General features: G+C 36.3%; 4 protein-coding genes across 4 annotated transcripts; 3 read left to right on the top strand and 1 right to left on the bottom strand.

The window, feature by feature from the left end:
• Nucleotides 1-1309: 1309 nt before the first annotated feature.
• Nucleotides 1310-6520, top strand: Uba2 (Ubiquitin-like activating enzyme 2). Its single transcript, XM_076122404.1, has 7 exons — nt 1310-1564; nt 1642-1796; nt 2300-2447; nt 2878-3372; nt 3622-3793; nt 4122-4289; nt 5628-6520. Exons 1-7 carry the CDS (start codon nt 1421-1423, stop codon nt 6191-6193), a joined length of 1848 nt encoding a protein of 615 aa, XP_075978519.1. The 5' UTR covers nt 1310-1420; the 3' UTR covers nt 6194-6520.
• A 2334-nt stretch (nt 6521-8854) lies between these two features.
• Nucleotides 8855-11487, bottom strand: LOC142978115 (phosducin-like protein 1). The gene has a single exon (XM_076122405.1). It carries the CDS (start codon nt 11293-11295, stop codon nt 10489-10491), a length of 807 nt encoding a protein of 268 aa, XP_075978520.1. The 5' UTR covers nt 11296-11487; the 3' UTR covers nt 8855-10488.
• A 340-nt stretch (nt 11488-11827) lies between these two features.
• Nucleotides 11828-18369, top strand: LOC142978462 (proline-, glutamic acid- and leucine-rich protein 1-like). Its single transcript, XM_076122926.1, has 13 exons — nt 11828-11976; nt 12055-12202; nt 12693-12813; nt 13114-13257; nt 13809-13966; nt 14353-14508; nt 14729-14824; nt 15118-15277; nt 15681-15799; nt 16120-16219; nt 16438-16617; nt 16977-17149; nt 17437-18369. The coding sequence occupies exons 1-13, from the start codon at nt 11973-11975 to the stop codon at nt 18242-18244; spliced, it is 2367 nt and encodes a 788-aa protein (XP_075979041.1). The 5' UTR covers nt 11828-11972; the 3' UTR covers nt 18245-18369.
• A 215-nt stretch (nt 18370-18584) lies between these two features.
• Nucleotides 18585-21030, top strand: Tcs3 (Probable tRNA N6-adenosine threonylcarbamoyltransferase Tcs3). Its single transcript, XM_076122806.1, has 6 exons — nt 18585-18763; nt 18918-19139; nt 19454-19604; nt 19956-20062; nt 20247-20413; nt 20770-21030. Exons 1-6 carry the CDS (start codon nt 18649-18651, stop codon nt 21010-21012), a joined length of 1005 nt encoding a protein of 334 aa, XP_075978921.1. The 5' UTR covers nt 18585-18648; the 3' UTR covers nt 21013-21030.
• Nucleotides 21031-21209: the final 179 nt, after the last annotated feature.

Raw genomic sequence — 21209 nt, 5'->3', positions numbered from 1 at the left:
TAGCCACGGATACAATCGGATTAGAGGGGCTGCGATCAAACCGCCGGCGTGGACTGAGCCGCCCACCCGAACACGAGGCTGCCTTTTACACTTCAAAATGTTATTAAACTGCGGGACAGCAGAGGTCACCTGCGTTTCTCTATCAAGCTTTTTTTTTACTTTCAAAAACTTAGGGGCTCGTTTTCTGTAAAGCGATTGTAATTATTGTGATCCACAAATCAGAAGCTATACCGAAAGCTAGTTCTAGACACTTTTGGGTTTATTTTCGGTTAATGTCCCTAGTTGCTATTTTTTTTTAATAAAGTTTAATTAATAAACCATGATGCTATTGTTACTAGAGACGTGGAAATCATATAAAATTATTAGTGTACTAGCCGGAATCGAACCTGTAACCTGCCACAATCAGTATCATTTAACTGACTGTAATATTTAATGGAATGGCGTATTTGTGCGGTAAATATAATAATATCCTTACTGTCACCATTATTTTTCAACTTTGTATCCATTGTTTCGAGATAATAACTACAGCAAGGTTCCCTTTATAGTAAGGTACTTATAAATATTCTAAATGGCTAGGCAGCAGACTATATTGCACTCTATTAATATAAAACCTGTGAGTGCTATTCCATAAACTTGAAAGCATGCCACGTAAAACGATTTTTATTTTTATGTTGCCAAGATGGGTGTAGTTATGTATGGCACTCTATTCTATTATTAGATTTTATTTAATCGTTTTTTTCTCACAAATGTCTATCGAATCTTAACACCTTTTGTAAGCATTTTTTGCTCTAGCAGTTAGCAAAGTAGAAAAACAGAGTACCTATTAATTTCATAATCTATCCTAGATAGGTATATGCAGAATCTTACAATAGCCAAATAAATGGTCTTAACTTGAAAGTCACTCAGATATTATTAACTGTGTACCTTTATAAGATACCCCAAGGTGAAACCGATTAGTTACAGGAAAGTTATTCATTTATTTTAGCTCAAATTACTTAAGAAAGGATGTATTATATTTACATTTTGAGACTACCGTAAAAAAGCGTAACGTTTTACGATATGTACAAAAATCAACATGTAACTAAACGCACGAGAAGTCTTCGTTCGAAAACCGAAACTTAACACTTTTAGAATGCGTTAGGAAATGTTATTAAAAATACTGCTGATATTGAATAAAAATAGTCCTAGTAATTAGGGAACCAATATTTATATTTTATTTTAAAATAAATAATGGATGACGATACAAAAAACAAGATTTTTTATTTGCAAAATTGTTACAGTTTTCGAACGTGCAAGGAACTGACGCCAATTTTGACAGTTGACTAATGAGTCCTCGCTAACGTTTACGTTGTAAAATTATAATAAAACTGCAAATAACCATTTTGTTTTCTTGAAAGCTGTGTTATTTATTAGAACTAAAATGGTGGCTCGTGTGGCAGGCGTTTTCGACGAGAAATTGACAGAAGCCATCGCCAATTCTAAGATTTTGGTTATCGGGGCCGGCGGCATAGGTTGTGAGATATTGAAAAATCTCGTGCTTACCGGCTTCCCATACATTGAAATCGTAGGTTTTATTGCGTTTTATTATTAGATTGGTATTGATTGATTAGAATAGTGATTAATTTGGTGTTATTATTTCAGATCGACCTTGACACCATCGACGTAAGCAATCTAAATCGTCAGTTTTTGTTCCACAAGGAGCATGTCGGGAAGTCAAAAGCTCAAGTAGCGAAGGACAGTGCCCTGAGCTTCAACCCTAATGTCAATATTATCGCACATCACGACAGCGTGATCAAGTAAGTTACTAAAAAATAATACTTTCTCAATGTTTGAAATGTCGCCATTGTTTATTTTTCGTAAGGTCTGCAAAAATATAAATATTAATGATCTAGTTACTTTATGTGAAAGATGCAATTTTATTCTCAATAAACGAATCTACTTAGGTGGTGAAAGTTATGGCTATTGTCACTACATTGCTAAAATAGTTTGACTCAAGTAACATACTAGTAAACAAACTCCCTAAATAAACAACAACTATAAAAAAGTACTACAGAAATATTAAAGCACTAAAAATACATACTATATTACGTTATTCTACCTCCTGTACTTCTTAATTTAGTGTCAGAATTGTCCAATTAGATAGTGTGTCACCACAGGACTATAAATAACACCTATTGTGAGTTGCATTACTTAAAAAACAAAAATATGTTTGTGAAAATCTATATACATATAATTAATAATTACATTTAACATTCAAGGCCTTGTCTCATTATTTAATAGAAAAATCTCAATGTTTCAGCAATGTATTTGGAGTGAGCTACTTCAAGCAGTTTGACATTGTGATGAATGCACTGGACAACCGTGTGGCACGTAACCATGTGAACCGCATGTGTCTGGCTGCTGATGTTCCACTCATTGAAACTGGCACTGCTGGTTATGCTGGACAGGTAATATTATCATTTAGTTTATGTACTTTTAAGAAAATTACCATTAAATCAACAAACACTCACAACCTGCGGTAGATCTTGGCACAAAACTGTTTTTGTAACTTACTTGGTACCCAAATGAAGCTCATATCAATTGTTTGTGTTCCTTTGCAAAAACCAAGTGTACACTAACCACAATGCTAATAGATCTTTCTGTTAGAAGTCACAACCACACAGCAAATAAAACTAGAAGTACATAACAATTTGTAAAAAGTTAAAATAGAATCTAGTCTAATAGAATTATTTAAATTACCTTCTTTGATCTAAATAGTGGATTTCACTATATTTGCTTTATACATGTAATCTTCCAAGCAGATAAACATCCAATTACTTTAAAAAGTAAACATATGTTTTTTTAAATATTGTAACTTAAACAGTAACTCTTCCTCAGGTGGAACTGATAAAGAAAAATCGAACTCAATGCTATGAATGCCAGCCTAAAGCACCACAGAAGTCATTCCCTGGTTGCACAATTCGTAACACACCTTCAGAGCCGATACACTGCATTGTATGGGCTAAGCACTTGTTCAACCAGTTGTTTGGGGAAGAGGACCCTGACCAAGACGTCAGTCCTGATACTGCAGACCCTGAAGCTGCAGGGGAAGCCGGTGCATCAGCACTTTCAACAGAAGGGAATACTGCAGGAAATGTTGAAAGAAAGAGCACCAGAGCATGGGCTGCTGAAACAAATTATGATGCTGAAAAGTTGTTTGGCAAACTCTTTGGTGATGATATAAGTTACTTGTTGTCTATGGAGAATCTTTGGAAGAAACGTCGCCCGCCTACGCCTTTGGTGTGGAACAACTTGCCAGGAAAGGATGATGCTCCAGCACAACATTCTGGTCTGCCTGATCAAAGAGTTTGGTCAGTGTATGAATGTGCACAGGTAATTGTTGTACAATTCCTATTGAATCTCATCAAGTACATGTTAAAATCTGTTGCTTGTCAACCTTTTTAAAGTGGTAATTAAATTCATTCTTCCAATGAGCTGTTGAATTCTCTACCACACTGATAAACCTATCCCTTACCATGTTATTTTGCTCAGGGAAACCTCCTTAAAATACTTAATACCTCAACCTTCAACCATTTATTTTGACACCTTAAATATATATAAAATCGTTGTTTTCTCCTTCAGGTATTTGCAGCAAGCTGCAAGGCTTTGCAGAAGGATCTGAAGAGTCGTCCGGACGGCGACCACCTGGTGTGGGACAAGGACGAGAAGAGCGCCATGGACTTCGTCACCGCCTGTGCTAACATACGCGCGCACATATTCAATATACCGCTCAAATCGCGTTTTGAGATCAAGTGTAAGAACGAAATTGACTTAGTTTTGTAACTAATTTAATCATTTTTAGAGGAACTTTAAAGTTCAGGTACACCATGCAAAAAGTACACAGTTATAAAACATAGTTTGAAAGTAGAAGGTCTGCATTTTTGCTTATCAAATTATCAATTTTAGTTGTTCAAACTTAATGGTTGCCTCTTCATCATTCATTAGCTGTCGCCCAGAAATTGTAGAAAAATACAAAAATATTCAAGTCACTGAGAAACTAGTCTAAGTATTCTATAATTTGACTAATACAAAATCAAAAAATAATAAACAAAGTAACTAATTTAACAATTTGGTTCCTCCAGCGATGGCAGGCAACATAATCCCGGCTATAGCGACGGCCAACGCCATCGTGGCCGGGCTGGCGGTGCTGCGCGCCCAGTCCGTGCTGCGCGGGGAGCTGGACACCTGCACCAGCGTGTACCTGCGGCCCAAGGTCAACCATCGCGGACAACTGTTCGTGCCGGAGAAGAGTTAGTACCTACGTCCAATAATATTGCTTTTTCATGCTTGCTTCGAGGCGCCCATACCCAGTTGCGCTCACCGGTCGGTAAACGATCTGTGGGTTAAGCAACCTCTGGCGCGGTCACTCCAAAGATGGGTGACCGCATAGTGTTATTTTATTTGGGCGTCTCCGTGCTTCGGAGGGCACGTTAAAAGTCGGTCCCGGTTGTTATCTACTACGATAGCAATCGTTAAGCCATGTCAAAGGCGGCTTGAACAACTTTGACACTAGGTTGACCACTAACCATACGATAAGGAGAAGATGCTTGCTTCGCCCTGCCTAGTGGCCCATAGCCATACAACTCCGGTCTACCTGTGCAGTTTTCCTAACTACATGACATGCGAAAGGCCTGCGCGGGTAGACTGACAAGAGTCCTCTCTTGTAGACCAGAATGTATACTGCAAGCAGTAGAAACAAAAATTTTGCCTTCATCTTATAAACTGTCCTACAGCTAGACAGTATTCAAAACGTTTACCAACGTAGTGTAGATTTTCGCTATAGGATATTTATACAAAAATATGCAACTAGGAAATAAGAAACTCAAGTGAAGAAATCGAAGTTGTAGGAATGTTATTTGCAGAATGAAGAAGAGTAAATAGACCAAATTATCTAATCTTTATCTTATTAATATCAAGTTTTAGTTCCCCACAAACATATTTTTATGATACAAATAACAGTTTCGCGCCTGGTTATAGTTTAAGATGACTGATTTGTTTGTTTACAAATTCACGCAAAGCACATAATTCATAGGAAAGCTGTCATAAAAAAACTCATAGTGAGTCAGAATAACATTAAAAAAATTTAGTTTACAATCAAAAACATGACCTCGTAGCCTACCACAAGATACATTATAAACAAACAAATAATTCACAGAATCTTAAAATATTCTCAGTCGGATAAACGATGTTTTAAAAACAGGCTATATTTAAAACGCTGTTTATTATGTTCATACTATCACACCCACGCGGCGATCTGAAGTGGGAGTTATAAATACTATACACCAGATACTCAATAAATAAGGGGAGAAAACTATGCCACTTACCTAGAAACTAGATGTTATATGCTTAGGGAATGAGACTGCAAATCGTGCGGTTTTCAGTGCGTTAAAGCTCTGCTGTGTATCGCTGGATATCGCAATTATGGCAAAAGAAAGAGTAAATCTACCATAGCTTTAATAAATCCCATTGAATTAGTTTAGAAGTTCAAAATCGATTTTTAATAGCATTAGTTTCCATGTTAATTAGTTGAAAATAACACGTTATTTTATTATATTGTGTAAGGGCTTACATTTATTTTTCTTTTTTAGCACTAACTCCTCCCAACCCAAAATGCTACGTGTGCGTATCGAAACCCGAAGTCGGTCTCGCTTGTAACTTGAAGGTGCTCACGCTCAAAGAACTCACAGCAGCATTCAAAGACGGTCTGAACATGCAGGCGCCCGACGCCACAGTCGAAGGCAAGGGTCTCGTCGTTCTGTCTTCAGAGCCTGGTGAAACAGACCACAACAACGACAAGACTTTGGAAGAAATCGGCCTAAACGATGGGTGCGCGTTACTCGTTGACGACTTTCTACAAAACTTTGAAGTTAGAGTCAGATTACAACAGGAAGACGAAGAGAAGTCGTGGCGTTTGGTCACAGACCCCGACGCGTTGATGCCGAAGCCACAGGAAGGTAAGGAAACGAACGGGTCGAACGGCGGAGGATCCCACTCGAGCGATCCTAAGCCTGGACCTTCGAGGCCCGGGCCCTCACGGCGGGACGACAGCGACAGCGACATGGAGATCGTGGAAGAGGACGACGACGAGCCCACCATGAAACCTCCCAAGCGCAGGCGTACAGAGATAAGCGACGAAGTCGTTGAACTCTGCTAACTGTGGTCTCACTCTATTGTAATAAATAAAGCGCAAGCAATATTATATAACCTATAGGACCATAAACTAAATGTTTTCTACCATAATGTTTTGATGTTCGATACAAGTTTTATACATAAATATATTACGGTTTATTGCTGTTAAAGGTCAACAATTCCTTAGATGACCAAAAATCTTTATACTTATTGGAAAATGTAGTGAGTATTTCATGTTGCGCGTAATAGTATTTAAGTTCCCATAGGATTTATAATTTTAAGAACAATTCATTATAAGGGTTATATAACTTTTCTAGTACTCTGTCTCATTAATAAATTAATTTAGATAAGATTCGGATGTTTCATTTAATTTCATTAAAACTCTATTAGATTTATATTTTCCTTCACTTTCTACCAACTCTGGCAACTAAACTTCACAGGAAGGTGCATATTTCGTAAAAGCCCTGTATGACAGCGATTTCCCCTCATTTCACATTCTGATTGTGACGTTAATTGCAATGTGGTCGGCTCTCATTCCCACGCCAATGTTTTGCGCCAGACGTCCATTGTCCATTGCAAATAAAAGTGTAATTACATCCTGACTATTTCAACTGTTCTTGATAAAATGCAAATTCTACATTTCTTTCATTGCAATCTTAAAATAGCTGCGTTTGCCGCCGGCAATTAGTTCGGAGACAGTTAGATGGTAATTGTAGGGGAAATTAATTGAACTCTACTTCACATCGCTAAGGCAAGTAGTAACAGGGCCAGACATTGAGTCAATACAAAAGTGATAGAATTAGCACCACCAGTCTAGAGCCGTTATCTGCACATGTGATGCGAAATCTGTTCAATCGAAAACAACTCGAGTTATTATTGGATGTTGATTTGTTTTTCGCACGTGAGTTTATCCGTAGGTTTACGTAAAAACACGTCACAAGGTTACAGTTATTTTAATTTTATAAGTCCCCAACCCGCACTTGGCCAGCGTGGTGGACTCAAGGCCTAACCCCTCCCCCTCGTTTGGGAGGAGACCCTTGCCCTGCAGTGGGACAGATATGGGTTATTAAAAAAAAAAAAAAAAAAGGCGTAAACGCGGGCAAGCGAACAAAACGCAACGAAGCGATAACAGTGGGGTCCAGAAGCCATACAATCAACTTAATTTTCCTTCACATTAAGGCTATCAACGTATAATGCTATTACCATAATAACTAACACAAGACATACTAATTTATGGCTACGCTCGTCAAAAACTTTACTGAGGTGCAGGTGCCTGACGCGGCACGAAGTCACTGGTTTTCCCTGTTTTTATTTTATGCTAACGCAGTTTAGAATAGTAGGCAAGTATGTATGTAGTTATTAAAATCAACGCTGCAGTTTACCGGCCCTTCATAATAATCATCAATAGGTAAGCAGTTATCTAGAGATTAGTTGTCTAGAAATTTAAAATGCCTAGTCTCATAGCTATAGTAAACTGCAAATGAGTAAACACGGTCGTCTTTACAAAACAAATCATCAGCTAAGTAACTTCGTGAGTAAAACAAACTTGTCACAAGACTGTTGCGTACACAACAAGTGCGGTAAATTGCAATTGGTCACGGTGAGTTATAACGACACGGTTTCTTAATTTTCCTCAAAAGATAATCGTGTCGGTTCAGCTTGTCCTCAAATGAACACAATGTAGGTACACAGGCTTTTACGTATTAGCTATTGATGAGTCGACGCATGGTTGAAGCCAGGTAAAATGTTTACCTATGAAAATATCAATCACCTGACTACATAAATTATTTTGTACCTATCTGTTTACCAACCTCCTAGCACATGCAGCGCTAATATTCTTACATAAGATAAAATCAGTTGAGTAATGCTATAAAAAAGTTCACAGGCGTCTTCATGAAACAAGTGCATATTATGATTTATAGAATAACATTTAAAGATACTTAGCTGTGAGTGCTGCGTTCTTTCTTTTGATAAAATTATTGTAACTACTCTTGTTGTATCAAGTAGGAACATCGTATACAGACTAACTGGACACCATCTAAAGTTTCTCGTCTTGATTACCGGATTCTCTCAATTTAAATTAGATTAACAACGAACCATAGTAGGTAGTACCTAATCTTCATATGCTCACATATTCGAGTTTTATATGAGTTTGACCGCTTACTGTGCCAAGTATTAAGGCAGGCCTACCATTAACTTCTCACAAAAAATAATAGTCGTAAGCATTCGAGTTTATGAGCCGTATCGCGTATCCGTAGCAATATATTTTAAGTAAAAGTGCGTAATTATAAACACGAAAGTTTTACTTATTCGATAACCTAAATAACGTAGCGGCACTCGTAGGTACTGAGTCGTGGGTTCAACACCCGCGCGGGCCAATATTTTGTTTGACCGAAATATATTTATGTACGGCTTAAGTGCGCGAATCTGTTATGCTTATTTATGTCTTATGAAAATAATGAAAAGTGATGACAGTTTCAACGTGCATTCAATGCATTCGATCAAACTGATTACTATGCGTCGGAATGTATAGAGTTCCGGAACCTTACGGAATAATTTCCGGTAGACAAACTTCGGTAACATCGGTTATGGCTTGTGCTCATAAGTACGCAACTATTATGGGAACTAATATTCACTTCTCGTTCTATATAAAGGAATGCGTAAGTGTTATGAATAAAAGACCAAATGTACGTAAAATTCACGTTTATTAAATGCTAATTTATTATATTACTATAATAGAGGTATTTCAAAAAGTTAATTACAGATTAGCACCCGCTAAATCGTGTGGTAGGCGGAGTTAATGGTGGCGAGCCTCGCTTTTAACAATAACCCTCATTTTAGTCGTAAGAATTATTTCGAGTGGAAAATCTAAGTACTTAATTTAAAAAATCAAATGCATAATATTCTTAAATAATGTGAATGTTATTCCCGAAAATGTATTAAAATGAATGTGTAAGTAAGCACATTAAACTGGTTAAACTTAGATCTATCTCTTAATTAAAAAAATAAATTAGTTAATTGGGAAAGAAACACAACACTGAGAAATATTACAAACTAGTAAGGCTGACAAAATCCTAACATTACAAACTTAGCTGTAAATATTGCTAAAAACATTATCCACTAGTACTAGAAATAAGGATTAAGAACTATTAAATTGCTAGCAGATTGAAAAAAAACATAAGTATATGCATCAAGCATTGAGACACTGTTTGGCATGTGTGGTGGGCTAAGAAATGAATACATATATTTATTAATTCATGTGAAATGGACATAAGTTTACTTAAATTATATTTCATATTACTGGCACACTTTAGGTAAATGGAAAGTCATAAATTAATTTAACACAATTACTCATTACACAGTGGCCTTGTTTGACAATATTGTTAGGTAATATTGTAAATTTACTCATGCATCTATGATATAATATTGGTCAGCCAAAAACCTTTCATAGACTGGGATAAAAGGACTTCTGTGTGTGTTTTTTTTATCTGAATGTAGGTATACAAAAATAATAAGTGATGTGTCCATTTCTGGAGATAAAAGCTAGCTTTTTTATCTGTTTTGTAGATAGACAAAACATGTTTAATATCTTATAAGGAAATTAGGTCATTGTGACCTTAGTTTCTGATAGCCTTTATTTCAAATTAAATTCTCATGCAAAACATACTTGTTATTACTATTTTATTTCCAGATAATATTTTATGAATTGGCCATTTAATTTAGAAAGCTGCCTAATATGGTCCTTCTTTTAATTTAGCTGATCAACTTACTTTTATAATATTTTTTCTGCAATTTAAGTTAATCATCAAAACAACATCAATCATAAAATAGTATGAATTTTCTTTGATCTAAGTATTACAAAATATTTAAATGTTTCAAGTTTCTTTGGTTGTAACAAACTGCACACATAAGCCACTCAACAATGGAAGAATAATTTATATTTATTATACCTTCTACAACTGAATCAATATCACATACTACAATATTTCCTTTACAAGTACATTTACACTGTTTTAACCACTACACAAGTAGGTATGAGTTTCTAAAGACACCACATGTTTCCTCAACTATTTTAAGATTTAATGGATAGACACCAAATTTATTTCTGAACATACATCAACTTCACATAATCTCTTAAAAAAATAAAAGCATCCATTACACATGAGATGCTCAATACACAAGTAGCAAACATAATTATTGCAAGCTTCAATGCCCACTGGTGTACATAAAATTCCTATAAAAATTATTGGAATAATAAAGATTTTGCACTGATTAAGTCAATAAATTACAAGCTACACATTATAAATACAATTTATCAAACTACTTCTCAGGTAACATACCATATTCTATGAGGAAACGTTCCACATCTGTGGCATAAAAGTCATTACCCAGTTCTGTTGCCAACTGGACAAAGTTACCAATAATCTGACCTCCTTTGTAGACTAATAAGGCTGGCACTCCATCTACACGGAAGTGTCTACTCAAGCCTGCCATGTCTGCAGCTATGCGACAGAACTTAATAGTTGGATAGTCAGAAGCTAACAGGTTCAAGCAACCATCCATAGTCTCACAGGCCCGGGTACTGCTGTTATAAATGTGAATAATAACTGTTACCTTTGAGTCTTCTTTGTCTATGGCATTGAGGAACTCTTCCTGTGTGTTCAGAGTAGTGAGGGTGCCAAACTTAGGCACCTTCTGTAACTGCGTCATCAGTTCCTGCATGCGCTGCTTCTGGTACTGCAGGAGAAATTCTTCATCCATCAGTTCCGACAATTCATCTTCTAGCTCTTCGATCTGTTTGTCCTGGGCGGCTTCGCGTTCAGGCTTAACAGTAAGTGTCAACTTCTTTGCTAGAGCGATACGCTCTTTAGCTAATTCCGCACGATTTTCCGCCTCTAATTGCTTGAATCGGCGCCAATCTTCTAAAACTCCTTTTGGACCAGTATTACTAGCCTGTCCAGTCCAGTTATTAATTGGTGGTGGCTCTGCACTAGCCGATACCTGTGACTTTGGCGCGTTTCCTTCCTCATCTCCACTTCTTTCATCGTCAGATCCACCTTCATCTTCGCTGCTACTACAATAGTTGTGTAGTTTCTCACCCAAAATTTTATCTTCCAAAGTAGCCATTGCTAACCGCAATCACACAGTTGCTGCACGTCTTACAATAGATGATTCAGACTTTAGAGCAATAAAATTGTAATGTATACAATTGAAACAATAAAAATTCTAATTTGAACACAAGCGTTTACTTTACAGTCCAACTGCCTCAAACGTAATTTCTTCTGCTATTTTCCCGTAACTAATGACATTAGCGAGTGAATAACGTTCTGTCAAAAGATTTTAGGGCACAGTTCAGAAACCTGACAGACGGCAAAATAAACCTACATGCCAACATTTCGTTTTACACGTTTATCCCATTTTTTTATTTCAATTTAATCCTATGGCAATATAAAAAGCACCCACGAATCTTGATCGGAATAATAGCATTAGTACCAAAAGACCCAGTATCAAAGGAATCAATCGGAATCAATAAAGAATAAACATTCCAGACTAAACTATAGCTACTTTAAAATCATAAGTACAGGTTTTTACTCTTTCTAACCATTGAAAACAAAACGAGACCAAACATGTCTGATCTTTTGTGTCTGACATATACATAGATAAATGTCAGATCTTATGGCAGATTCGAAAAAACGTGAGTTTTCGTAAGCTGTATCGTACGTGTGTATTGTTTACACAAAAAAGTATGTGAAAAATACTCAAAACTTATGTACAACGTCGCAGATATTTAAAATAGTGACACAATGAGTATGCTATTTTCATTCCACATTGAAATGTGTTCTTAAAGTAGCTATTTGTTATTAATTTTGACCTCATACATTTTAGGTCAAATACTTGAAAATCTCCGTAATGTGGATCCAAACAACAGTGACGCAGTAAAGGAAATAATCACTGCATTCTACCAGAATCTCCCTAAACACACGGAAGTTAATTGCAACATATGGCTGCACGTTTTAGAGAGCGTTATAACCCGGTAACTTAACCTATTAGTTATATACAAATCACTAGCATGGCAAAAGTACACAGTGCAGGAAGCCATACATGTATTTTACTGTCTTGCAGTATCGATCGCTGCAGTGCTTTGTTCTCATAGAGTTGAAAAGCGTAATGCCTTACGCATAATTATATGGTTTTAAGTTGAGAACTTATAGTCAGGGACTATAGTATTGGTTGGATTTAAATTAAACTTAATCTATTTTTAATCTATTTTTTTTATAAAGTCAATGTTCTTATGGTTTCTAAGAGTTTGATTGAATAATAGGCACGAGAGCGCTTGCATTGCATTTAGCAATAGCTATCTATTTCTAAAAATATGTTAACTCTTATTCAGACCTCATGATAATATTAATAGAATTGAACACTTTAAATCATCGAGGATGATGTTGGCTTGTACTTTTACATATCTCCTTTGCTACATATTTGTAGATATGAATCAAGCATAACATGTGTATATTTATTTCTAGTTTCCCGAGATACTGCGCACAACACAGAACAACTATAGAGAATTACTTATTACACTTCTTAGATTCGCCAAACTACTACAATGTTATTGAGGCAGCAAAATGTGCACATGGCTTGCAACAGGTAAGATTTATAATTGCTATAAAACTGTAATATATATTGATATAATTCTTGAAGGTATACAAAGTCCCTGACTCGCACTTGATATGGCCGCATGGCTAAAGGCTCTCTTATTATGGAATCAAGCTATTGCCCAGTGGGACCATAATAAGCTACCATTAACACTTCAGTTTCCATAGTATTAATAAATTTGACTATGTTTTACTGAAGTTAACCAGGGAGTTCTCAGTATCAACATGTGTGTAATGAAACTTTTGTATTTGATAATAAATACAAAAGTTATAATAATTTACTTTGTTACAGATTCGCCCCTCTCAGGACAAGGCAGCTACAGCCAAGAATTGCTGGCGAGAACAGATGAACATACTGTGTAACACAGCTCATAAACTCATTGATGCTTTGTTTGCTAAAACTGTTGACATTTACAAGAACAACAAGAATGCTAAGGTGAGCTTACATTTTCTTTGAAAACTTCATTGTATGTACTAAAAGTAATGTTTCTGAATATAACTACAAACAAGTAGCCAAAAACAAAAACAGGTTTTAAAGAGGAATGCAAGTGGCAGACATGTAACACCCATTGTATTTTTTCTTTCCATTCTATAGTCCAACAACTTTGTATAGAGCCCAGTATGCAAGGTTCGTAGCTACCATAGCTATTCAACATTCAGAATTTAGCACATCAGTGACCTGCAGACTTATACAACTGACAGTGGCCTATCTGATAAATGGCCAGACTATCACCTACACTACTACATCTTAGAAAAGAGTAACCCTCTTATTCATAAAAACATATGAAGTTATGAAAGGCTTATAAAGTGTTTTGTTTCTTTCACTCCTTAGCAAAATGAAAAAGAGAAAACATATTATAGTAGCTTTTTAACTAAAATAGGTTAAAGTGTGTTTATGAATAAGAGGGTTACAATACAAGGGACAACAACTTTCATACAAGAGACAAATGACACAACAACTTATTTCTATATGGTATTCTCTTTCAGAAACTGGACACGAGTTTGCTAACAAACGCCCCTCTCACAACAGCTTTGCAACAGATACTAAATGTAAAGAAAGGACAGGCCAGCAGTAGTTTGGAGAAGAACTTAGTGCTATGTAACAAACTAAGAAACATTTTTGTGTTCATTCAAGCTATGCTTGTGTAAGTATACAATTTCTATACACTGATACTGTTTGCTAACCATTATATAAGCCACAAGAGAGATTAACATTCAGCCGTATGTTGTACACACTGGAACGCCGTGAATTTTCAGGCGGTGGAAACTATAAACGCGCGGCTAGCTACTCCCGTCGTTAACCACTAGTGCGTAAAGAGGCTTAGTTCTCTCATCGGAATTATCTTCTTCATCCTCCAGTGATGAAGAATTTCAAACTTTTTTAAATTTGATGAAGCCATAATTTATAATTAAACTCAAAAGTAATATCTATTACACAAAATTATGTAGATTATTCCGATGACACAGGTAATCTCATTAAAAAAGTGTGAGTATAAAAGTCGATTTCTAATAAAACTATTCCTTTCCACAGTGAAGTATACCCAGTCGCCAAGCCAGTACAGCCTCAGATAATACTAGAAGTAGTGATACAAGCACTGAGCGTGTCCAGCAATGTCAACACTGACGTCACAGAGGCTGCCACTGTCAAGATACAGGGGCTTAGGACTTTAGATGCCATGATATCTTGGTAAGACTAATAATATAATGTTTTATACCCAGTTACATTCCTTCAGAATATGCACTAGTTAGCTTAATAAGTGGAATAATTATTGATGTTTTTGTATGTTAACTGTAGCTTTCTCTGTCTGATAAGTTAACCGATGGTTATCCATAGGATGTGATAATGAGTCTTTAACTGATGATTTTTTTTTGCGAAAATGTTAAATGTTGTTTTATTTTTGTTTCAGCCTGGGTCCAAACCTGTTACCATTTTCAGCTCTAGTCTTTAGATGTATTATGCAGACACTTCGATGGAGTTCTGACAATCCTAGTGATGAATCAAGGTAATTTCACTTTACTATACTTGTATTCATTTTTCTATTTTTATTTATTTATAACTTTTTGTTCTTAGTACACTTATGACCAACCTGACCACTAAACGAAAGTGTGCAAGTTCATGAATTTATTTCCTATACAAGTTTTGCATATAACAAATAATAGTTTTGTTACTTATTAAACTTTTGAGTTCATTATTTGTATGCTTGTAAGACTACACTACCTTACAAGATAAGATTATTGTTAAGAGTTGTCCAACCAAAAAAAAATATTCATAGTTTTAACCCTTTTTCTCCTACAGTAAGGTCCGTATCGCAGCCTACAACAGTCTGAACAAGTGGCTGAGCACCCTGCACGTGCACCGCGTGGGCGGAGACGACAAGGCGCGCTCCTGGGAAGATGAACTCACCAAGCACATTGTTACCGACATCACACCGCCTAGGAAAGTCGTACAACTCACTGTAAGTTACTTTTTTTAACCCATTACTGTCCCACCGCTGGGCATGGTTCTCCTTCTAAACGGGGGAGAAGGGTTAGGCCTTGAGTTACTGTAGATTATTGTTTTGAGCTATTAAATTGATTTTTATTGTGGTGTGCAACATGTGACATTTCCAATTTGGGATTTGGACATATATGATATGTTATGTTGCACTTTGACAGTTATTCAATTGAATTTATGGTCCGGTAATATTTAGAATTCATATAGTGATACACTTTTTCATGCCGTGTTAATTTGTAATTCCTGAGGTGTAAACTCCCAAACAATTGAACAAAGAAGTTACACTTTCTAATAATTCTTAAATACTTTAACCTCACGTTTCTCTAACGCCCTCTATTTGAAACAATTATTTGTTTATTTCTTAGATGAGCAACCAATACACCAAGAACTTAAGCAAGAAAGCGCGTAAGAGGCTTGCCAACACAACACTGCAACAGAGTACTCTCGCTAGTCACATGCCTGGAGAGAAGAACAAGGCTACTGTGTGAGTATAACTTAGATAATTTAATGCATAGGAGATAGAAAGATAAATACACCATACAACAAATCACGTCTTGTTTCTATAGTGACAGGCAGAAGCTTAAGAACAACCCCTTGCCTTCTTTCCTTCCCTCTACCTTCTTCTATTCTTTCAAAACTTTTCAATCAATGCCTTTTTTAATAATATTCCGATCAATGAATTACTTTGGCAGCGTCTATGGCACGCTCGGCTAGATAGGTCATTGAACCCCATACGGAATAAATGTATATTTATGAAATATTCTGTACAATTAATATTAAAATGTTTCTTGTTTCTGTTCACAGGTCTGAAGAATCAAATGATGAAGTAGCAAATGCAGCTTTAGAATGCGCCGAAACATTCCTCACAGTGTGTGGTATATTTTTAAAACCCACTACACACAAGGTACGATATTATGTCAAAGTTTGGCTAGTTTAAATATTTTAAGATACAATTTATTTACATTTTTTTATTTTTGAGTAAAAGATATCTCACATGGATATGTCATAGTCGGAACTAAATTTTCATGGCGTTATTGATTAACTTGCCCAGCTGTAGGACAGTCTAGGGTTAAAAAAAGTACTTTTTACAAGTTTAGCTATAAATGTTTTTTCCTCATGCAGATATTCCACGAGCGCCTGGTCCGCGAGTGCTACAACATCGCCGCCCACAGCCCGGCGCGCGGCGCCCGCCTGCTGCGCGCGCTGGACGCGGGCCGCAAGAACTGCGCCAGCAACGTGCCGCCGCCCACGCACTACCTGCTGCAGCTGTACAGCACGCTCATCAACAGCGACGCTGATGAGGTCAGGGCATAAACAACTTTAGAACTAATAAGTCAATATTTCCACACTTATTTATTTATGGTATGGTTGGTGGTCAACCTAGTCTTCAAATTGTTTAAGTTGCATATGGGCCTCTGACATGGCTTAATATCTTAATAGCGACGCTCAGCTCAAATAGCACAGAGTGACCACTTCTGCAGAATGTCCGTGTTAAAAGAGCGCTTCAAATATATTAATGCATAAATCAGTCTAAACTGATTGGAGTACAGTTTAACATGGGACATGGGAACAGAAGAACACCTGAGTTCTTTGATTTAAAAAAAATCCGTCACAGTGGGTAGAGTTAGTTATCAAATTTCAATTTATATTTCTTTGCCCAGATCAAAAAATTCTGCTCCCAAGCGATACTGGATATTAGACTACAACTGCACTGCTCGCCGCCAACACTCACCTTCGCTCTAGATGCACAACCAGAAAAGAACAGTATGGAGAGTCGAAAGAGGACATCAGAGAGAAATAGAGCTGCATTGGAGGCATTGTTGGGAAAAGACAGGTAAATTACATGTTAAAAACTGTATGTTTGGTGCCAAACTAAGCAAAGGTGGGTTCAAATCCCACCTTTGCTTAGTTTGGTATCAAATGTCCGTGTGTGGGTGGTCTAATGATGTGTTATTTATGAATGATGTCTTCATCAGGCCTTGAGTCCATCAGACTGTTGTGTAAATAGGAACTATGCATCCAATCCAATTCAAGGATTGTCCTATGATACAGGCAGTTTCCTAACAATGTTCCTTCAGACTTGAATAATGTGATGTCACTAAACTTTATCATGTTCCACAGAATGCCTCCAAGAAAAGACGATGTGTACACAATATCTGACGAACCGTCGAGCAAGATACCGCGTCAAGACACTCCAGACATCACAGAGATCCCGGACAATCTGAGTATCAGCAGTGGATCTAATACAGATGTAGAGATTGTTGACGAGTACGAAGCCGACGTCGAGATACTTGCTGACAAACAAACTGAAGAACAGGAAAATGTAGAAGAGCCACAAGAAAAACAAGTTTCTGAAGATGAAGACACAAACGTAATTGAAGTTGAGGATGAACAAAATGTAACTGATGTAACTGCTGATGTTACTGATGTTACTGATAGTGCTACAGTACCTTCAACCTCTCAAGACGAAGTAACAACGAATATTCAAAATAAACATGTCGAAGATGTCATCGATATACATGAAGCGGCAACTCAGGCTCCGTCACCGGCTACAGCAGACAGTGACAAGAGCGATGTATCTATGGAAGTAGTCTACGATCCTGATGCTCAAACCACAGTTACAGCACTAGAAAAAATGGATGACGAAAACCTACCCAGTACTAATGATACTGATGACGTTCAGATAACTTGTGGTCAAAAAATACAGAGCTCTCAGGATGTTGACTCTACAGTTACACCTGTTGAAGAACCACTTAAATTGAATGGAGTTAATAATGAAGTTGAGGAGAAGTCAGACGAAAATGTTGATAAAATCGAAATTGTTGAAAACATTGAAGTAAAAATTACTACAAAAGAAATTACCGTAGAAGATATGTTAGCTGATTTCGTTGACGAAGTTAATGAAGAAGCCAAAATTACTGAAGCTTAATAATATAGTGATAGATGTGCCAAGCTTATTTGTATAAGATGAAATACTTTTTTGATATAAGACAAACATTGCTATTATTCGATTCGAAATCAAAATAAATTGCTTTGTGTAACAAATGTAGTAAACTGTGGTGTCATTCCCTTCGCCTTAAAGTTAAGAATAATTTAAAAAACTGATAACATCTAAGATTATCGAACACAATCTTTTTAGATGCTACTTGGCTGCTCGATTGAGCTAATATAACCCACTCGAGTCTGAATAACGACTAAATACCCTTGACTCCAACTTTAAAAAGTAGTGAAAACACAAGAGTCTAAAACTTTTGACAGTTTGACACTGACATTTGTTGGTAAACAATACGGAGCACAAGGATTTTTCGGATTTATCATTATATTAGGGATAAAATGGTTATCGCCATAGGAATTGAAGGAAGCGCTAACAAGCTTGGAATTGGCATTGTTAAAGATGGTGAAATCCTATCTAATTGTAGGAGAACTTACATCACACCGCCCGGCGAAGGTTAGTTTTTATACAGCTTTGATTGTAAATAGAAACGACTCTTGTGGGCAAATATTTGCAAAATGTCTACATAAATATGCCTTCCTTTCTTTGCAAACTAACCATTTTTATCAAAAGCGCAACACAACACACAATAAACTAAGAATATTTGTAGGTTTTTTGCCCCGAGAAACGGCACAGCATCATCAAGAAAACATCCACACAGTGCTACAGGAAGCTATAGATCAATCGGGAATTAGCCCTAAAGACATAGACGTGGTGTGTTACACTAAAGGACCCGGGATGGGCGCACCGCTCATGGTCGGGGCTATTGTGGCAAGAACCTGCGCCAAGCTGTGGAACAAACCTATATTAGGCGTCAATCACTGCATTGGACGTATCCTTTTAATATGTACTTTGAAAAAAAATATATATGCTTGTAATTTGATATATTTTAAGTGAGGGTAAAAGATTCTGTCATTTATTATGATGCCATCCTATTAAAATATGTTGCAATAACTAATATAGAGCTACTAAAATAAGATTTTTGTAGAGAGACACTGAAAACTGGCATACTGATGGGGCAGAATATTCAACAGTGGGCAGATATGGGCTGAATAGATAGATAGAAAGACACTTAGTTTAGTTTGTTATTATTAACTACATCATTGACTTATAAATATTCAATATGATTCCTTATCATCTAATCAGACATAGAAATGGGCAGGTTAATCACCAAGGCTAATAACCCCACTGTACTGTATGTAAGCGGAGGTAACACACAAATCATTGCATACTCCAGGCAAAGATACAGGATATTTGGAGAAACCATTGACATTGCTGTTGGTAACTGTCTGGACAGGTAAAGAAAATGATATTTTGTCATGTTTTAATTATATAGTCTTCTGCTGTAAAAAGTAAATAAACCACCATTGATGATGGAATGAAGAATAATGTGCAGTATTAATTTTAATGATGTATTACTCTTATTTTTCTAATAAAAATAACATTTGAAATTGAACTTTAGCATGTTAATTTGGTAAACAATTAATTATATTATTAATTTAGGCTAAGTTGCAACAGCAACAGAGCGCATATTTATACATATGTATGAATATGGCACTCTGTTGCATTGGGTAGAAATCTGTGAAGATAGTTGTAGGGCAGATGAATAAATAATTGCTCAACATCAATGCTCTGTTCTATTTTTCAGATTTGCCAGAGTATTAAAACTCTCAAATGCACCAAGCCCTGGATACAACATAGAACAAGCTGCTAAAAAAGGAAAGAAATACTTACATCTCCCTTATTGTGTGAAAGGTATTACACAAAAAAGTAATTACTCTAAAATATGAATGAGAAATGTTCTAACCCCAGGTTTCTAAAGTACATTAAGCTGTAGGTTATCAGTAAACATGACAGTTTGAATAAATAAACTACTGCTAAATGTGGTTCAGAAAATGAGCATAAAATTATTATATTAAATCTTATTTTTTTGCCTTAGGTATGGATGTAAGTTTCTCAGGCATACTGTCATACATGGAGGACAAGATTGATGTACTGTTGAAAGATTATACACCTGAAGACTTATGCTATTCTTTACAAGAAACAATCTTTGCTATGTTAGTTGAGATCACTGAAAGAGCTATGGCACATTGTGGTTCTGATGAGGTAATTTTCCAAATAGAATCTTATATGTATAGCTAATATTAAAACTGTACTGGCACTTATTCCCACAAGATGTTGATTGCAATATTCAGTAGGTATGTATGTATTTTTAATAAAATTAATATCAGTTTTTTTAAATAAGTAATTATTTAAGCCATATTATAGTATTAACATAATATTCTTTGGTCTCTACTACTCATATGGAACAAAGAACAAGGCCTGATTTTATGTTTGTATCATAGTACCAACTACCGAGTATAGGAAATCGCGGCACTTTAAGCACAAATTATGTTATAGCCTTGAAATAAGTTTTATTTGATATAGTCAGTCAATATTAGTACAACTAATAAATATTCTAGGTTCTGCTTGTCGGCGGCGTAGGTTGCAACGAGCGTTTACAAGAGATGATGGGTGTGATGTGTGCTGAACGCGGCGCTAAGATCTTCGCGACAGACGAGCGGTTCTGCATCGACAACGGCGTCATGATAGCGCACGCTGGTGCCGTCGCTCACGCCGCGGGAGTCAGGATGGACTTCAAAGACGCTACCATCACGCAGAGATATAGAACTGACGATGTACTCGTCACTTGGAGAGATGATTAAATTGTTGTATTTTGTTTATTGAGGGTATTTTTTCCTTGTTACCGATGTGAATATTACCAGTAAAGTAACGTGCTTAGTTTGTAGATCTTTCAGATAGACAGCGCCAATCTAATTGGGAGTCAAAATAGCCGCTATGGCTAAAATTGGTCAAATAGTTTAAATTAGTTTATCATCATCGGATTGTTAAATAAGGAAAA

This window comes from Anticarsia gemmatalis, chromosome 14 (genome assembly GCF_050436995.1).
Source record: "Anticarsia gemmatalis isolate Benzon Research Colony breed Stoneville strain chromosome 14, ilAntGemm2 primary, whole genome shotgun sequence".
Taxonomy (NCBI): domain Eukaryota; kingdom Metazoa; phylum Arthropoda; class Insecta; order Lepidoptera; family Erebidae; genus Anticarsia; species Anticarsia gemmatalis.
Note: the sequence above shows the minus strand (reverse complement) of the source record. Positions and strands in the feature narration are given on the sequence as shown.

Coding starts and splice junctions, on each gene's coding strand:
- Uba2 (XM_076122404.1), top strand. CDS start 1,421: ATGGTGGCTCGTGTGGCAGGCGTTTTCGACGAGAAATTGACAGAAGCC. Junction 2,448..2,877: donor CTGCTGGTTATGCTGGACAG/GTAATATTATCA, acceptor ACTCTTCCTCAG/GTGGAACTGATAAAGAAAAA. Junction 3,794..4,121: donor ATCGCGTTTTGAGATCAAGT/GTAAGAACGAAA, acceptor TGGTTCCTCCAG/CGATGGCAGGCAACATAATC.
- LOC142978115 (XM_076122405.1), bottom strand. CDS start 11,295: ATGGCTACTTTGGAAGATAAAATTTTGGGTGAGAAACTACACAACTAT.
- LOC142978462 (XM_076122926.1), top strand. Junction 14,825..15,117: donor AATCCTAGTGATGAATCAAG/GTAATTTCACTT, acceptor TTTCTCCTACAG/TAAGGTCCGTATCGCAGCCT. Junction 15,278..15,680: donor GGAAAGTCGTACAACTCACT/GTAAGTTACTTT, acceptor TTTATTTCTTAG/ATGAGCAACCAATACACCAA.
- Tcs3 (XM_076122806.1), top strand. CDS start 18,649: ATGGTTATCGCCATAGGAATTGAAGGAAGCGCTAACAAGCTTGGAATT. Junction 19,140..19,453: donor CGTCAATCACTGCATTGGAC/GTATCCTTTTAA, acceptor TCATCTAATCAG/ACATAGAAATGGGCAGGTTA. Junction 20,063..20,246: donor TCTCCCTTATTGTGTGAAAG/GTATTACACAAA, acceptor TTTTTGCCTTAG/GTATGGATGTAAGTTTCTCA.